The sequence below is a fragment of the Phyllobates terribilis genome, unplaced genomic scaffold (assembly GCF_046119375.1).
Source record: "Phyllobates terribilis strain yellow unplaced genomic scaffold, ASM4611937v1 Scaffold_1__5_contigs__length_1240528914, whole genome shotgun sequence".
Classification (NCBI taxonomy): domain Eukaryota; kingdom Metazoa; phylum Chordata; class Amphibia; order Anura; family Dendrobatidae; genus Phyllobates; species Phyllobates terribilis.
In genome coordinates this window covers 13,726,145-13,745,229 of record NW_027362761.1, presented here as the reverse complement: position 1 = coordinate 13,745,229, position 19,085 = coordinate 13,726,145, and the positions used below count along the sequence as shown (strand labels likewise).

The 19,085-nt window shown below is 43.4% G+C and overlaps 1 protein-coding gene across 1 annotated transcript in view; it reads left to right on the top strand.

Annotated features, from left to right (window-relative positions):
• The window catches only part of RNF126 (ring finger protein 126), a 50,656-nt gene that overhangs the window by 12,099 nt on the left and 19,472 nt on the right, over positions 1-19,085 (top strand). The window contains exons 3-6 of the mRNA XM_073655114.1: positions 9,938-9,995; positions 10,095-10,333; positions 14,124-14,192; positions 15,368-15,437. Of these exons, the coding sequence (XP_073511215.1) occupies positions 9,938-9,995; positions 10,095-10,333; positions 14,124-14,192; positions 15,368-15,437 (436 nt within the window). The remainder of the gene's footprint in view (positions 1-9,937; positions 9,996-10,094; positions 10,334-14,123; positions 14,193-15,367; positions 15,438-19,085) is intronic.

Genomic DNA, 19,085 nt, shown 5'->3' with positions numbered 1-19,085 from the left:
TGCACATATCCTTTAAACTAGGTGACTTGCGTTTTTATCGCATGTTTGATGCTGTGTTTTTTTGTCTGTGGTGTGTTTTTCTTAAAATGAAAGCTGGCATGTTTTTGAAACTTTCTGGTATTTTGATTTCACTGAACTTAATTGACATAGGTGTGGATTACATGTGTTTTTAATGCGTTTCCGCCACAGAAAAGCACTAAAAAACGCCTGTGCGTTTTTTACCTGTGGATTTTCCGCATCTAATGTAAATCTATGGGGAAAATCTGCACATAAAACTCGTACCCACAATATGAATTGATATTGCGGATTTGAAAAATGCAGGTGAGTTTATGCAGCTTAAATAAGAAGCACAGTCGCCATGAGATTTCTAGAAACCCCATCCACTTTGCTGAACTGTAAGACGCTGCGTTTTTGACTGGAAACGCTCAGCGATAAAAGCTTATCATTGGAATGTAGCCTAAAAGGGAATCTGTCATCAGGTTTTTGCTATGTTATTTGAAAGCAGCATGACGTAGAGGAAGGGATCTTGATTCCAGCGATGTGTCACTTGCTCAAAAGCTTGCTGTAGTTTCATTACAATCAGTAACTTATCAGCAGGAGATTAATTAGAGGCATAGCTGTCTGGTGCAAACCAGTCAGGCTGATCTGTGTAACCTTGCCCCACCACTGATAGGTAGCTTCCTGTGTACACTGGCAGGATGCTGACCATGCTCAATCAGTGATCTTGACGGGGTTATAAACCGCTCAACATTCTGACCACTACTACAACTACAGCAGACAGACAGATTCTATCAAAACTGCACCAAGTATTCCAGTAAGTGACACGTCACTGGAATCGGGCTCTCTGCTCCCCCCCCCCCCCCCAACATGCTTCTTCCTGATTACATGACAAAACCTGCTGACAAATTCCCTTAAGTTTTGACAGGTTTTCATACACTGGCACGTACAAGAAATCATGATTATCATTTACCATATTTTTCAGACTATAAGACGCACCCCAAATTTTGGGGTGGAAAATAGTAAAAAAATATTTTTTATAAGATGGGGATCTGTCTTATAGTCTGAATAGGTATCTTACCTGGGGGGCGGTGGAGCGAGGGTCACAGGAGGCAGGGTCCTTCAGGAAGCCGTTGGAAGTGGAGGAATGCTGCGGACCCTGGATGCAAGAAGGCGGTGCTCCATCAGCGGTGAGTTGCAGTGGTGGAGCAGTATTGCAGGGCCCTCCGTTCCCTCCCTCCCTCCCTCCCTCAGGAACCCAGCGGCTGCAGCAGAAGAGGTGAGGTGCCTGGCTGGGGGCCGGTGTCGTGCTGTGAACTGCGTGCGCTGCCTTTCCGGTGGCCACGGCCATCTTCCTGAAGCTATGATCTACAGGAAAATGACTGCCCGAGCTCCCAGTCTGCACATGCGCTGGCTCGGGCCGCCATTTTCCTATAGGTCTCTGCTTCAGGAAGATGGCTGTGGCCACTGGAAAGCAGCGCATGCCACTCTGCCTCACTGCTGACAGCCAGACACCAGCCCCGCAGCATCTCACCTCTTCTGCTGCTGCTATCGCCATGTTCCTAAATGAGGGAGGGAACAGAGGGCCCTGCGATCCCGCTTCACCGCAACTATCCGGTAAGCTACGTTCGGACCATAAGACGAACCCACCATTTTCCTCCCAAATACGGTAATTGTCACTGTCGTTTCAGTAAACTTATTTCCACTGCACAAAATAGCAAATTTGCAAATCAATCTATGTACAGAAAATGTCTTACCCCTGTAAAAAAATATCCCAAAGTGCTGGCCACTAGGTGTCTCCCTCCTCTAACTTGTTGACACTGCTGGTTGTCAGGTGAAATCCTTCCTTAAAAGAATCTTTCAGCTCCAAAATGCAAATTAAACTAGTTACAGTAAATATTTATATAGGAGATCCCTATAAAACTCATACCAGCAGTGTACTTTGTAATGGCAGAGAAATCAACTTTTATTTTAAATGCAAATGAGAATGCTTCATTGCATTTTGGTGTGGACAAGAGCTCAGTGCACCATTACACCCTCCAATTTGCATATCAAACGCCTTCACTGATCTTGATTGACAGTGCTCACTTTCCCAGAGTGTGAGCACTGCCTGAACTCAGTGGAGGAACCCAATGGTCATGCACACAGTGTCAGTTTGGGCGTGCACATTTCCGGTGTGGGTGTATTATGTTGCCTGGCTCTTGTCTGTGACCACCAGAAGTGTAGCAAGTGACTTCAAAGAGGAGCCAATGATGAGAAAGCACCCACTCTTCAGCTTAATAATGCTCTGGTACCTGGGATAGATGCAGAGCAGTGTATGTGACAGGCACGGCTCACACACTGCTGCTCTCATCTCAGTGCTGTCAAGCTGTGAGATGAGGTGTAGTGTGTAATCACCACTTACGCATATACTGCTCTGCATCTATCCCAGGTCCTTGCGCCTTGTTCCCCAATGCCAGGGATAGATGAAGAACAATGTTTGTAATGACGCACAGCGCTGTTCTCCTCCCCCTGCTCAGTAATCGCTGGCAGCTAAACCTCTGAACTGGTTAGATATGACAGTTACCATATCTCAGAAAGAAAGCCAGTTCTGCCATTATCTAAGCACATTTTCTTTCTCTCCTGCTTATGATTGGTCAATATCATGCAGGGGCAAAAATGGACGCCTCCTTGGTTATGGAAATTGGCATATTAACGACTTAATGACTGGGGCATTTTCCGTTTTTGTTTTTTGCTCCCCTTCTTCCCAGAGCCATAACTTTTTATTTTTTGGTCAATATGGCCATGTGAGGGCTTGTTTTTTGCGGGACGAGTTGTACTTTTAAACGCCATCACTGGTTTTACCATATTGTGCACTGGAAAACGGTAAAAAAAATGCAATTCCACAGTTTTTTTCCTTTTGTTTTATTTTTTTACCACGTTCACTGAATGCGAAAACTGATCTGTCATTATGATTCTCCTCCAGGTCATTACGAGTTCGTAGACACCAAACATGTATAGGTTCTTTTTTATTTAAGTGGTGAAAAAAAATCCAAATTTTGCTAAAAAGAATTGCACCAATTTCCGAGACCCGTGGCGTCTCCATTTTCCAGGATCTGGGGCCGGGTGAGGGCTTTTTTTTTTTTGCGCCGAGCTGATGATTTTATTGATGCCATTTTTGGGGTAGATCCGATGTTTTTATCGCCCGTTATTGCATTTTATTGCAATGTTACGGCGACCAAAAAAAAGGTAATTCTGGCGTTTGGAATTTTTTTCTCATTACACAGTTTACTGATCGGATTATTTTTATATAGATCGAGCGATTCTGAACGCAGCGATACCAAATATGTGTATGTGGGGTTTATTTTAAAAGGGGGGTCATTTTAAACATTTTATCTTTTTTTTTTTTTTTTTATAAATATTTTTACAAACTTTTTTTTTTTACACTTTTTGCACGCTTCAATAGTCTCCATAGGAGACTAGAAGCAGCAGCTGTCTTATCGCCTCTGCTACATAGAGGTGATGAGCAGATTGCTTGTATGCAACAGAAATGCTCTCTTGCTATGAGTGCCAACCACTGGGTGGCGCTCATAGCAAGCGAGACATGACAACCACAGGGGTCTGCTGCAGACCCTTGTGGTTGTCATGCCCACGCATCAGTGACCCGCAATCACGTGGTGGGGTTACCGATGGGCGGGGCTAATGCTGCGCTTCAGGCGCGGCGCTGTTAAATGCCGCCGTCAGAGATTGACAGCAGCATTTAACTGGTTAACAGCCGCAGGTGGATCGCGATTCCACCTGCAGCTGTTGCGGACACATGTCAGCTGTAAGAATCAACTGACATGTGCCTGGTTCAGTGCGGGCTCACCGCCGGAGCCCCCGCTGAGTCGGCCTTTCCGACGTGGTGCTTACTATTACTGACCACGTCGGTAAGGGGTTAAAGGGAATCTGTTACCAGGTGTTTGCTACTCCATCTGAGAGCAGCATAATGTAGTTAGGGGCAGAGACCCTGATTCCAGTAAAGTTGCTGTTTCCTCTGTTGTAGATCACCAATTCTCTGAATGCTGAGCAATGTATAACCCCACCCACATGACTGACAGTTTTCTGTGTACTCTGTGCATAGGCTGATAGCTGCCAATCAGTGGTGGGGGCGGTGTTATGCAAAGCTCATGAATATGCTTGCCTAACTAGTACCAGGTTTACTAGTCATCTAGTAATAATCTACTGCTGATAAAACTGTTTTTTTTTTTTTTTTTTTAATTTTTTTTTATATAAACTACATCAAGCAGCCCATTAAGTAATAAATCACTGGAATCAGGTTCTCTGCTCCTACATAATGCTTTCAGATTGCACAGCAAAAACCTGGTGACAGATTCCCTTTTTGTTTACAAACTAATCTTTACCACAGAGATGAGAAAGAGAAAATGTTTTAGTAAGATCTTAAGCCACTTTGTCATGGTGTGGCCCATTGATCACGTAAAATGTGGTGAAAGGTCATCTAATAGCAGAGACTGATGACAGGAAAAGTTTACTCATTTGTGATCATAATTACAAGTAATTATTTTTACAGCTTCACAATTGAGGACCACCAATAAACGAGTTTTATCTTGGCTGTGGAGTTGGTAAGCCAAACCTCCGACTCCTCAATTTCCACGACTCCCTCATACACGGCTCATGTGTAAGTGATAAATTTACTGTAGCACAGATTCATCTCAGCGAAAAGTCTAGACCCTTAGATCAGGAATAGGACATTTCATAACTTTCCCAAATTCTTATGAAAAAATATTCCCCACAAACTGCATTGAACTACTGTACCCAATTTATTATATATGTTAGGAGTCGGAGTTGGTCCATTTTATACCCACTCCACCTAAATGGGCTCCAACTTCGCAGCCCTGGTTGATATTCTGTGCAAAAGTTTGACAGGTTTGGGAAAAATACTGCAGAGTAATAAGTTTAGTTTTAGCAATTGAAGGGAATCTGTCAGTAGGCTTTTGCTACCCCATCTGAGAGCCTGATGTAGGGGCAGACTCTGATTCATGTGATGTATCACTTACTGGGCTGCTTGAAGGAGTTTCGATAAAACCCGGTTTTCTCTGCTGCTGATCTAGTAGTTCAGAAATATCCAAATGGCCCTAGGCAGACAGAAGGTTCCCCACCCCTGTGTTAGTGTGTCTGAGCGTATCTAAAGTTGTGCTTCACTAGTGAATGAACGTATACTGTACATATAAAATTGCAGAGAAACTTTCACAAATGTATAACTTACATATGCACATAGGTAAACTTTCACACATACAAAAATGGAAAGCTTCCACACACTTGGAAGCGCTTTTCTACGTGTAAAGATACACACTCCGACAATACAGATACAGTATATACACGATTGGCAGCATGGTTTTTCATATGTATTCATATCTACAATTACTGACTTGTATACTACACGCGCAATAATATATGTAAGCAAGAAAAGGAAAAAAACGAGATTCTTTGCAGACATACTGAGGTAGACTGTCGTCTTATTTGTCATATTATCGAAACTTTCGCCTCCATCTCCGAATTTTTGGGGCTTTGTTGACATATTGCATTTGGTGGGAGAGGGAGGGGTGAGGTGAAAACATGGACAAAGGAAAGAAAAGAAATATAACATAATGGAAAGGATGGAATTACTAGTAGTAATATGGTATATACACATGGTTGGGCAGAAGTGAAGCCCAGAAAAAGGTCCTTCCCGGCGAGTTGGAGCAAAATGTTCCCACTCTTGCCGGGACTAATATGTTGTGTTTATATATGTTACTTACCGTTCAAATTTAGTATATAAGGCTGAATTCTAGGTCTGTTTTCTTCTTCGTTTTTGCTTTCTTTTATGTAATCTAACTATATGCCATCATCGCCATATGATTGTCCCTCCAGTTATACTGATCTACTTCAACTCTGAATATGACTATTGTGACTTGGAATGTTTAAAGGACTGAGATTCCCCCCCCAAAAAAAAAACGCATGAAAAATTCTTCGGCATTTAAAACTCCTAAAACCTGACACAGCCCTCCTACAGGAGACACAGTTTCCGGAAGTTGATTTCCCCAGGATGAAGAAACTGTGAATGGGTAGTGTCTATGGTACCCCTTCAGTGGACAGAAGGGCTGGGGTCCTAATCCTCATTAATAAACATTACACACACCAAATCATTAGCCAACAAACGGACAGTGAGGGTAGACTGGCCCACCTAATATCTACACCGGAGGGGGTTTTCTCTATCTACAACATATATGCCCCCAATGCAGGGAACAAATCTTTTTTTTTTTTTTTTTTTTTTTTTTATATATAAACAACTGGAGACTAGACTCCTACTGGACTCTAACCCTAATAAAATAGTGGGAGGCGACTTCACCTCGGGGGCCTCAGTTCCTGAGGATAGGAGAAATATCACAGGTGCCCCTCAAACAATAACTATTCATGACAAAGCGCTTTTGCCCCTTATGTCTGCCTGTCAGCTGACGGATTCCTGGAGACTTCTCAACCCTAGTAACAGAGAATATACCCACTTTTCATACGCAAATGATTCATGGTCTCGGATCGACTATATACTTGTCTCCCCCTCTATGGTATCCAAATTAATTACGGTACATATTAATGACATTGTCATGTCAGATCATGCCCCAGTAACTATAGAGTTGTCCAGGACTTTCCCCCGGGGCTCTGACTTTCTTTGGAGATTTCCTAACTACTTTTGCAAAGATGAATCGTTCATCTTCTCTCTCAAACTATGGTGGCAGGAGATCATCTTGGATAACTCTGTGTACCAGGATGACCCTATGCTTTTCTGGGAGACCGTGAAGGTGGTACTTCGGGAGAAAATTCTGGCATATACATTTTCCCAGAAGAAAAAAAATGCTTAAAAAATATGGTGAACTCTCCACTGAACTAAAACAAGCCTACACCAAATTTTTACTTGACCCATCCCTCATAATTAAGGAACATTGGTCACCAAAACAAACAGAATTTAATCTCTATGCAGATTTAAGGGAAAATGTTATCTTTCTAAGTCAGAAACCTACTTTTATAGATTTGGAAATAAGCCAGGACGGATGCTGGCTAATTTAGATAAAGGAATGAGGAAAGCACAAGGAATATTGCAGCTAAAGCCCCCGTCTCACATAGCGAGATCGCTGCTGTGTCACGGTTTTGGTGACACAACAGCGACCTCACCAGCGATGTCACTATGTGTGACACTTTGCAGCGATCAGGCCCCTGCTGTGAGGTCGCTGATCGCTGCAAAGTGTCCTGGACCATTTTTTGGTCGTTGCTCTCCCGCTGGTCAGCACACATCGCTGTGTGTGACCAGGGGAGCAGCGATCAGGCTGGTAACTATGGGAAATATCGGGTTACTAGGGGCACACGCGCACCTAGTAACCCGTTGTTTATCATGGTTACGAGCCTGCTAAAGTGAGCGGTAACCTCCCGCTCACCGTAGCAGAGTGGTAACCATGATAAACAGCGGGTTACTAGGTGCGTGTGTGCCCCTAGTAACCCGATGTTTACCATAGTTACCAGCCTGCTCCTGCTTCAGCAGGCTGGTAACCAGGAGCAGGACATCGTGGAAAGATTCTTTCCACGATGTCGCTGCTCCCCTGATCGTTGGTGAGCCTGCCTGTTTGACAGCTCACCAGCGACCACATAGCGACGCAGCAACGATCCCTGACAAGTCGTATCGTTGTCGGGATCGTTGCAGCGTCGCTAAGTGTGACGGGGCCTTAAGAAACACACACACCAACCCTAAAACAATAAATGAAATCTTAGGCTCTTTTTATAAAAACCCAAACAAAAACCCAAAACAAACCCCCTCCTCCAGTTACACTCCTGGAAAAGGTTAAGCTGCCCACCTTCTCAGAGGAACAAAGGTGCATGTTGAATAAACCTATATCTGCAGAGGAGGTCACCAATGCAATTAAAAACTTGAGTCTAAATAAAAAGCCCCCGACCCTGGATTGCTATACTGTACTAACGAATTCTTTAAATCGCTGTTGGTGGAAATCTCCCCAATGTTGGTGCCAATATTTAATAAAATATCTCAAGGTGATTCCATTTTTCCTTCCGCAAACATGGCATACATTAAACTATTAAAGCCAGATAAAGACCCTTTGTCCTCCAGTTCTTATAGGCCAATTTCTCTCATTAATGCGGATATCAAAATCATGTCCAAAATAATGGCCTATAGACTGGCCTCCATATTGCCCAACCTGATATCTCCTGCTCAGGTGGGTTTTATTAAGGACCGCTCGGCTACTTTGAATAAAAGAAAGGTACTCTTGATTCTAGATAAAATCCACACCTCACCTAACTTGAAAAATTCCCCAGCGATCCTCTCATTAGACGCGGAAAAGGCCTTTGACAACATAAATTGGGAATGGCTATATAAGATACTAACAAAAATGTCATTAACAGGCCCCTTCTTTTAACTACGTACTTAATTTATACGCTTCTCCAAAGGCTCAGGTTTACACTCTGTCAAATACTTTTATAAAGTTATAAATTTTATGAGAAAACAGATCAAGACATATGCAGTGGAACTGAAACAATAGCTGAAAGGAGGCACATATCCCACAGTATATAAATATATATCCACAAATGTGGAATGGAAAAAAGGGGGGAGTGGGGGAGCTGCTTTCAGATAGTGTGTATTTATTCGAACAGTGCAATATTTTAAAGGTACCACTAGTAGTATAGCTAGTATGGGGTACATTTATGCAATGCTTATAGTTTTGCATTGCATACAAATAGATTATCAAAACGTAGAGTAAAAAGCTCAAAGGAGAGGGTAAAGTGCAAGTACAAATAGGTACTGGTATATAGGTTTGAATATTTAAAGGTGTATATAACACCCAACTGGTGGGTACCTAGATTACTGGGATAAATCTATTTAATGCATAAATCTCAAAACCATGTGATATACCAATCTAGGTCTACCAAACCATCATAATTCAAACCAGATTTAACCATATATTATAGTGTAATTGTAATGAAGACATAGTGTACTGATCTATATGGTATGTTAATCCCAATATTGTGGGATGTAGCTATATCCTGATCATGGTAATACCTGGTCAATCAAATACCATTATATGCATGACACCATGACTGTAACAACATACTACAGTGGAGAGAGTAAGTACCTGAATGAGTATGAGCAGCAACCATGATGTGGTTCCACCCCGACGCGCGTTTTGGTGTACCTTTGTCAGAGGAGTGGGCATCTAAAATTGGCAGGTATAAGAATACCATCCAGACCAATGAGAGATGGTTGGGGGATGTACTCACTTTTGATGCCAGAGGTTTAGACATTAATGGCTGTGTGTTGAATTATTTAGAGGGCACACCAAATTTACACTATTCTACTGTACATTGACTACTTTATATTGTATCAAAATGTCATATCTTCAGTGTTGTCCCATAAAAAGATATAATAAAATATTTACAAAAATGTGAGAGATGTACTCTGTCACAAAATGTATAAGTATTCTTTCCTCCTGCTTAACTGACAGCAATATGAGCCATCAGTCAAGCAGGAGGAGGTGGCGACGGGCGGGGACTAGAGCTGGAGTGACAGAGGCTTCAGATCTATCATATCCATTTGCATATCAGTTCAAACGTTCATTTCTCAGTAATAGAGGAATAGACTGGTCATGTAAAGGTATTGCTGAACATATCTTTAAAAGAGCTACATGTGCAAGTAAATAGTTTGTGGGATGAAATCCTGCTGACAGATCCCCTTTATGGGAAATAGCAGCAAGCCGATGAAATTTATGACTTCACGTTTCTCTCTGCCAAATGCCACGCCTCCAGTTTATTTATGCGAGTTGGTTTTGATAAATCTCAACATGTGTAGGCCTTGAAAAACCAATTCTGTGAAAAATAATTTAACTTCTTTATCTGAGTGTTTACTTATGTCTTATGTCTCATGTAGGAGCACAGAAAATGGTATCAACTCTTCTGGTACAGATCAAAACCGGCATCCTTTTGAGGTAAGAAATGTTAGTTAGCTAATTGTTTTGACCCTCACCTGTCTTCTTTTTAATTCTCTGTCAAGCTTTTTATATATTTTTTTCTTTTCTTCCCCAAAGGGCCTTGAACAGACGCAGTTTTCCTTGCCCTCTGGCTATGGGCAAGTCACTTTTGGAATTTTTAATGAAGGCCTGGAGTTCCCCCTCTTTGGCACAAGTGGATCAGGAGAAGAGAACCGTGAAGGGGAAAGCAGGAGAGAGCAACAGTCACGGCATAGATATAGTGCGAGGCAACCTCGTGCCAGGCTAAGCACAAGACGATCTGCAGGGAGGCATGAGGGTGTTCCTACATTAGAAGGGTGAGGAGGAGCTGAGCAGTGTTTGGTATGGGGACGAGGTAGCATTTTCTATAACATAATATTAATTGAAAGAAATTTTAAATGAGAGTTGTCAGATCCTCCCCTTGATGTAAGGGGAAAAATAGTTATCCAGGTTAAATTTACGTCAGATGGTATTGTTTCCCTAAAGAAAGCAACAGAAGCGACTGGCAGCTGATAATCTGCTCTGCTTTTGGCAATTGAACATAATAGATGGCAGGGCTGTGGAGTCGGAGCCCATTTTGGTGGAGTCAGTATAAAATGGACCGACTCCTAAAATATATAATAAATTGGGTACAGTAGTTCAATGCAGTTTGTGGGGAATATTTTTCCATAAGAATTTGGGAAAGTTATGAAATGTCCTATAAATGTCTGTCCTATTCCTGATCTAAGGGTCTAGACTTTTAGCTGAGATGAATGTGTTACAGTAAATTCATCACTTACACATGAGCCGTGTATGAGGGAGTCGGTGTTATGGAAACTGAGGAGTTGGAGGTTTGGCTTACTGACTCCACAGCCCTGATAGATGGGACATACTGTGAAAAATGAAAATTGAAATTCTCCACTTTTTGTAGATTTCAACTAAAGATTTCACCCATTACAATCCAGTGAGAGAACTCTGCATTATTATCCCTGACAAATTCCATATTCTAGACAGTATAAGCCATATATTGCAGAACTAACCTGTGTGTTAGCCATTTTTATGTCCACGGACAACTTTACACATGCTTGGATATTTTTAAGTTGACACTATTTTTTGGAGGTAATTTGGTTTATTTATCCAGCTCTAATTCAATTGGTTGTCCCCAACTAAATTAAAAAGAAATTGTCAGGTAGATTGAACTGAGCATGTGCAGGACACGTCGAGGAGTCGGCTGCCAATAATTTTCTCCTTTCCATGTAAACCAGGAGATTATTACTGTGAGCCCAGGGGGTCCATGTAGATAAAATTTGATAACATATGTAATGGACTAGTATAGATGTGTCTGCAGCGCACTCTATCTTCCGATTACGCTTTACACAATGCACAGAGTGGCCAAAAATAGTGGAACTTAGCCTTAAAGTGATGTTCACACACGTTGTGTATTGCAGCGAATTTCGCAGCAGATTTTTGTACAAATTTTGTAGCAGTTCCAGCAGAGTGTATGAGAAACCAGAATTTTCTGTTCACATATGTTGCTTTTTGTTTGCTGTGTATTTTCTGCCTTGGTTGGATTTTTTGAAAATGGAGCATGTCACTACTTCCAGACTTTTTCAACGTTTTTTCACCCATAGGAAGTAATGGGTGGTGAAAAAAAAATGCTGCAAAAAACGCGCCTGCATTTTTTTAAAGCGTTTTTGAGGGCAAAATAGAATGGGATTCTTTTTTTTTTTTTATCACAGAGCTTTATGTACATGCATAAATAGAGACAGGAGGACGGTGAAAAATGCATCAAAAACACAGGAAAACCTGCATTTTTGACGCAGCTGTTTTCTTGCCAGAGAAAAGTTGTCAGCAGATTTAGCTGCAGAAAAAAAACACAACGTGTGTGAACATAGTCTAAAACCAGGGCCGGCGTCCGCACCCGGGCAAGTGTCGGGGCCCTGAGCGGTCAGGGGGGCCAACTCACCGTCGGGCACCCTGGCACGCTATGGGGCCCGTGAGCGGTGCGGTGCCTGTGTGAGCGCCCGCTCCCCCCTCCCCCCCCGCGCTTGCTCAGTGCCCCGGCACAATACTTACCTCTCCCCGTGCCTCCACAGCATCTCCGGTCTCTTCCGTGGCTGCTGCACTGTGACGTCTCAGGTCAGAGGACGCAGTGACGTCTTTACACCACGCTCTCTCCTGAGCCGTCACAGACAGCGCAGAGCGGTAAGATGTGGGTGAAGGGTCCAAAGCAGCAGCAGGTGAAAAGTGAGGTGAGTATTTGATTTTTTTTTTTTTTTTTTATATGTATGGAGGCATGGGGCATTATATGGTGGGGGGGGGGGGGGGGAACAAGTGACATCCTGCGTGGGGCATTATATTGGGGGGGGGGACAAGTGACATCCTGCATGGGGCATTATATTGGGGGGGGGTGACATCCTGCATGGGGCATTATATTGGGGGGGAGGTGACATCCTGCATGGGGCATTTAATGGGAGGGATAGGCGACATCCTGCGTGGGGCATTTAATGGGAGGGATAGGCGACATCCTGCGTGGGGCATTTAATGGGAGGGATAGGCGACATCCTGCGTGGGGCATTTAATGGGAGGGATAGGCGACATCCTGCGTGGGGCATTTAATGGGAGGGATAGGCGACATCCTGCGTGGGGCATTTAATGGGAGGGATAGGCGACATCCTGCGTGGGGCATTTAATGGGAGGGATAGGCGACATCCTGCGTGGGGCATTTAATGGGAGGGATAGGCGACATCCTGCGTGGGGCATTTAATGGGAGGGATAGGCGACATCCTGCGTGGGGCATTTAATGGGAGGGATAGGCGACATCCTGCGTGGGGCATTTAATGGGAGGGATAGGCGACATCCTGCGTGGGGCATTTAATGGGAGGGATAGGCGACATCCTGCGTGGGGCATTTAATGGGAGGGATAGGCGACATCCTGTGTGGGGCATTTAATGGGAGGGATAGGCGACATCCTGCGTGGGGCATTTAATGGGAGGGATAGGCGACATCCTGCATGGGGCATTTAATGGGAGGGATAGGCGACATCCTGCATGGGGCATTTAATGGGAGGGATAGGCGACATCCTGCATGGGGCATTTAATGGGAGGGATAGGCGACATCCTGCATGGGGCATTTAATGGGAGGGATAGGCGACATCCTGCATGGGGCATTTAATGGGAGGGATAGGCGACATCCTGCATGGGGCATTTAATGGGAGGGATAGGCGACATCCTGCATGGGGCATTTAATGGGAGGGAGAGGCGACATCCTGCATGGGGCATTTAATGGGAGGGAGAGGCGACATCCTGCATGGGGCATTATATGGGGGGGGGGGGGAGGTGACATCCTGCTTTTATATGGGGGGGGGTGACATCCTGCATGGGGCACTTAATGGAGGGATAGGTAACATCCTGCATGGGGCATTATATGGGGGGGGGGAGGTGACATCCTGCTTTTATATGGGGGGGGGGAGGTGACATCCTGCATGGGGCATTATATGGGGTGGGGGGGTGACATCCTTCATGGGGTATTATGTAGGGGCCAGTATCCTGTATGGAGCGTTATATGGGGGCCAGTATCCTGTATGGAGCATTATATGGGGACCAGTATTCTGCATGGAGCAATATATGGGGCCCATAATACTGTATGGAGGACTATACTGTTCGGTCTGCACTGTGCGTTGAGAGAATTTGCCGATTTCTGAGCTTTTGTAGAATTTACAATAGATATCGCTCATGTAATGTAAGAAGTGAAATCTTCGGCATTGTAATATCATGGTATGTGTTAAAGGGGCCCACGGAGACTTTCGCCCAGGGCCCACAAAAACCTGGAGTTGGCCCTGCCTAAAACATACAAAAAACAAAACAAAAAAAACCCAACCATTTCCATGTAGCTCAGGACTGAGGCACATAGTTTTAGTCCTACAGTTTTTCAACACCCCTCTGTCAAAATAATTAATTTGATGTGAGAACTTGAGAATATATATTTGGCTTACATCATGCCAGGAAGCTTGCGTTGTTCTCAGAAGTTACAGGATGCCTCAGTGTCATTCTACAGTTTTTAGATATGAAAGATTGATTTATTTATTTTATGCTGTGGGTTTAATATATTGTTTGTTCTCATTGGTAGGATCATTCAGCAACTGGTAAATGGGATCATCGCACCTACTGCAATGCCAAACTTAGGACTTGGACCATGGTTAGTATGTCCTCTTTTCTGTCACTTCCGCTTAGACTACACTTACATATCAATGTAACACGTTTCTTCGCTGTCTTTGTTTATTTTTTGGGAGAGACTGTACATGGACCCCTAGTGTTTGTTTGAGCCAGCCATACACGCATCTGTTTAAAAAAATTTTAAAAAAATTCCACGTTTCTCGATCTCAAAGCATGTCCTGTTCTCGTCCGTTTTTGGATCAGACTCTGCCATTACAATTTTACGGGGATCCATATGTAATAGATAACACACACACAAAACAGACTTTGTACTTCAGATCTCCATCAACAATGCATTTCTCACAGATGGTAAAATTCAAGCAGATGTGTGAATGTAGCCTTTAGTGTAGCAACGAAACACTGACATTTTAGCAAACATACCATCTTTGTAGGGTATATTAAAATGCTAACCCACTTTTTAAAATTATAATTAATACTTTTCCAAACCAAGTGGTACAGGACTGGCCTTTACTGTGGTGACCAGTTACAGGGCTAAACCTTGCAGATGAAGAATTGACGGGAGTTTTAAAAGGGTTGTCCACTACTATTCAAAATAGCCCAGTGTATTTTTATGATGAAAAGAAGCTTCTTTCTAATTACCTCCCGCTGCTATTTCTGCCTGTGAGTGGCGTTATCGGTGGCCCTCACAGGCAGCACGTGACCACCCGCCCCCCTGCTGACGTCACGTCAAGTGAGGCATGACTCAGTGCTGGGGTCCCTGCGGTGGCTGCTTGGTTGTGGGTGGGGTTACCCCACCATGTCACACCCAGCATCCACTGCGCGCTTTCCCAATGAATGGGGAGCGGGAGTGCACGTGGTGGATGCCGGCTATGATGCGTGGGGTAACCCCGCCCACAACCCAGCAACCACCGTGGAATGCAGAAGAGAGACCCCCGGCTTCATCTGGAATCATGATGTGACATCAGCGGATGTCAGAGCCGGCTACAGCTGGGGGTCACGTGATGGCGCCGCTCACAGGCAGAAAAGGCAGAGGGAGGTAATTAGAAAGAAGTTTCTATTCAGCATAAAAACCCATTGGGCTATTTTGAATAGTAGTGGACAACCCCTTTTAATCATATTTAGTTTGGAACAAATGTACTTGATATTTTAGTCCTGTCTTGCTGTGGTGATTTTTTTTTTTCTTTAATTTTCCTCTAGGGGGGTTCTTCATTCCAATCCAATGGATTATGCTTGGGGAGCCAATGGCCTGGACACTATAATCACACAGGTAGTACTTTTATGGTCTGTGATTGTAAATTAGCCAATTATGTATCTTATACAGAGCTCAGCTTTCAGAGATCTGGTAGATCTGCAGCAGATAAAACAGTGATTTTTATGTCAGCAAGCAGCCCACAAAGTGATACATTGCTGGAATCGGGGTCTTTTGCCTTCCCCTAAATCATGCCGCTTTCAGATGGGGAAGCATAAACCTGGTTACACATTCCTTTTCACCCCTTCGCACATCTGGATGTACAGTGGTATAAAAAGTGTTTGCCCCTTCCTGATTTCTTATTTTGCATGTTTGTCACATTTAAATGTTTCAGATCACAAAACTGATTTAAATATAAGACAAAGAGAACAGAAGTAAACACATAATGCAGTTTTTACATGAAGGTCTTTATTATTAAGGGAAGAAGAAATCTAAACTTGCAGGGTCTTGTGTGAAAAAGTGATTGCCTTTCCCCCTTTAAAACCTAAATTAACTGTGGTTGATAACATCTTTGGGAAGCAGAGTTCAATTTCCCTAGCCACAGACAGGCCTGATTACTGCCACACCTGTTCTCAATCAAGAAATCACTTAAATAGGACCTTCCTGACAAAGATCCTCAAAAACTAGACATCATGCTGCGATCCAAAGAAATTTAGGAACAAATGAGAAACAAAGTGATTGAGATCTCAAAGTCTGGAAAAGGTTATAAAGCCATTTCTGAAGCTTTGGGACTTCAGAGAACCAAAGTGTGAGTCATTATTTACAAATGGTACAGTGGTGAACCTTCCCAAGAGTAGCCGGCTGTCCAAAATTACTCCAAGAGCGCAGCGACAACTCATCCAAGAGGACGCAAAAGACCACACCACAACATCCAAATAACTGCAGGCCTCACTTGCCTCAGTTAAGGTCAGTGTTCATGACTCCATCATAAAAAAGAGACTGGGCAAAAATGGCATGCATGGCAGAGTTCCAAGAATAAAACCACTGCTGAGGAAAAGCACATAAAGACTCGTCTCAGTTTTGCCACAAAATATCTTGATGATCGCCAAGACTTTTGGGAGAATACTCCGTGGGTTGACTAGACAAAAGTTGAACTTTTTGGAAGGTGTATGTCCCATTACATCTGTGTAGAATTAACACTGCATTTCAGAAAAGGAACATCATACCAACAGTAATAAATGGTGGTGGTAGTGTGATGGTCTGGGGCTTTTTTCCTGCTTCAGGACCAGGATGACTTGCTGTGGTAAATGGAACCATGAATTCTGCGGTCTACCAATAAATCCTGAAGGAGAGTGTCCGGCCATCTGTTCGTCAGCTCAAGCTAAAGCACACTTGGGTTATGCAGCAGGACAATGATCCAAAACATACCAGCAAGTCCATCTCTGAATGGCTTAAGAAAAGCAAAATTAAGACTTTCTAGTGGCCTAGTCAAAGTCCTGACCGTAATCCAATTGAGATGCTGTGGCATGACCTTAAAAAGGCCGTTCATGCTTGGAAACCCTCCAATGTGGCTGAATTAAAACAATTTTGCAAAGATGAGTGGCCAAAATTCCTCCAGAGCCTTGTAAAAGATTCATTGCCAGTTATGACAAACGCTTGATTGCAGTTGTTGCTGCTAAGGGTGGTTTAGTTATTAGGTTTAGGAGGCAGTCACTTTTTCACACAGGGCCCTGTAGGTTTGGATTTCTTTTTCCCTTAATAATAAAGACCTTCATTTAAAAATTGAATTTTGTGTTTACTTGTGTTACAGTGAATGAAATAATTATTTGATCCCTTGCGGTTTTTGTAAGTTTGCCCACTGACAAAGACATGAACAGTCTATAATTTTAAGAGTAGATTAATTTTAACATTGAGAGATACAATAGCCAAAAATAATCAAAAAATATCACATTGTATAAATTAGATACACTTATTTGCATTTTGCAGTGAGAAATAAGTATTTGATTCCTCTGGCAAACAACACTTAATACTTGGTGGCAAAACCCTTGTTGGCAAGCACAGCAGTCAGATGTTTTTTTGTAGTTGATGATGAGGGTTGCGCATGTGTCAGGAATTTTGGTCCACTTCTCTTTGCAGATCATCTCTAAATCATTAAGATTTTGAGGCTGTTGCTTGGCAACTCGGAGCTTCAACTCCCTCTATAAGTTTTCTATGGGATTAAGGTCTGGAGACTGGCTAGGCCACTCCATGACCTTACTGTGCTTCTTTTGTTGCCCTGGCTGTATGTTTTGTTTTATTGTCTTGCTGGAAGACCCAGCCACGACCCACTTTTAATGTCCTGGCGGAGGGAAGGAGGTTGTCACTCAGGATTTTATGGTACATGGCTCCATCCATTCTCCCTTTGATGCGGTGAAGTAGTCCTTGCCCTTAGCAGAGAAACACTCCCAAAACATGCTTGACAGTGGGGACGGTGTTCTTTGGGTCATAGACAGCATTTCTCTTCCTCCAAACACGGCGCGTTGAGTTAATGCCAAAGAGCTTAATTTTTGTCTCATCTGACCACCGCACCTTCTCCCAATAACTCAGTCATCCGAGTGTTCATTGGCAAACTTCAGACGGGCCTGCACATGTGCCTTCTTGAGCATGGGGACATTGCGGGCACTGCAGGATTTTAAACCTTTAAGGCGTAATGTGTTACCAATGGTTTTCTTGTTGACTGTGGTCCCAGCTGCCTGGAGATCATTAAAAAGTTTCCCCCGTGTAGTTTTAGGCTGATCTCTCACCTTCCTCATGGTCAAGGACACCCCACAAGGTGAGATTTTGCAAGGTGCCCCAGATTGATGTCGATTGACAGTCATTTTGTATTTCTTCCATTTTCTTACTATTGCACCAACAGTTGTCTGCTTCTCACCCAGCGTCTTACTTATGGATTTGTAGTCCATTCCAGCTTTGTGTAGGTCTATGATCTTGTCCCTGACATCCTTCAAAAGCTCTTTGGACTTGCCCATGTTGTAGAGGTTAGTCTGACTGATTGAGTTTGTGGACAGGAGTCTTTTATACAGGTGACTATGTAAGACTGCTGTCTTTAATGCAGGTAACGAGTTGATTAGGAGCGTCTAACTGGTCTGTAGGAGCCAGAACTCATAATGGTTTGTAGGGGATCAAATACTTATTTCTCACTGCAAAATGCAGTAAAATGTATCTAATTTATACAATGTGATTTTCTTGTTTTTTTTTTTTTGTTTTTTTTTTGGATATTCTCTCTCAATGTTAAACCTACCTTTTAAAATGATAGACTTTTCATGTCTTTGTCAGTGGGCAAACTTACAAAAACAGCAAGGGATCAAATACTTATTTACTCCACTGTTCTTTTGTCTAATATTTTAATTTGTTTTGTGATCTTAAGCACTTGTGTGACAAACATGCAAAAGAATAAGAAATCAGGAAGGGGCAAACACCTTTTCCAGGGCGTCCCCCCGACAGCACCATGGAGGGCGTCCCCCCGACAGCACCATGGAGGGCGTCCTTCTTATCCTTACAGGGACAGGAAACACAGAGGTTAAAAGCCCTCCCCTCCCTCCACCCCTCAGTGTTTTTCCTGTCCTTGTGAGGATAGGAACAGAGAGGTGTGGTGCGCAGAAGAGCGTACCTGTATGCGGGCTCAGGGGATCGGGCGGCTCAGAACTTCCCCTTCCTCCTGGGAAGCAGCCTGCGGCTGACACCCCC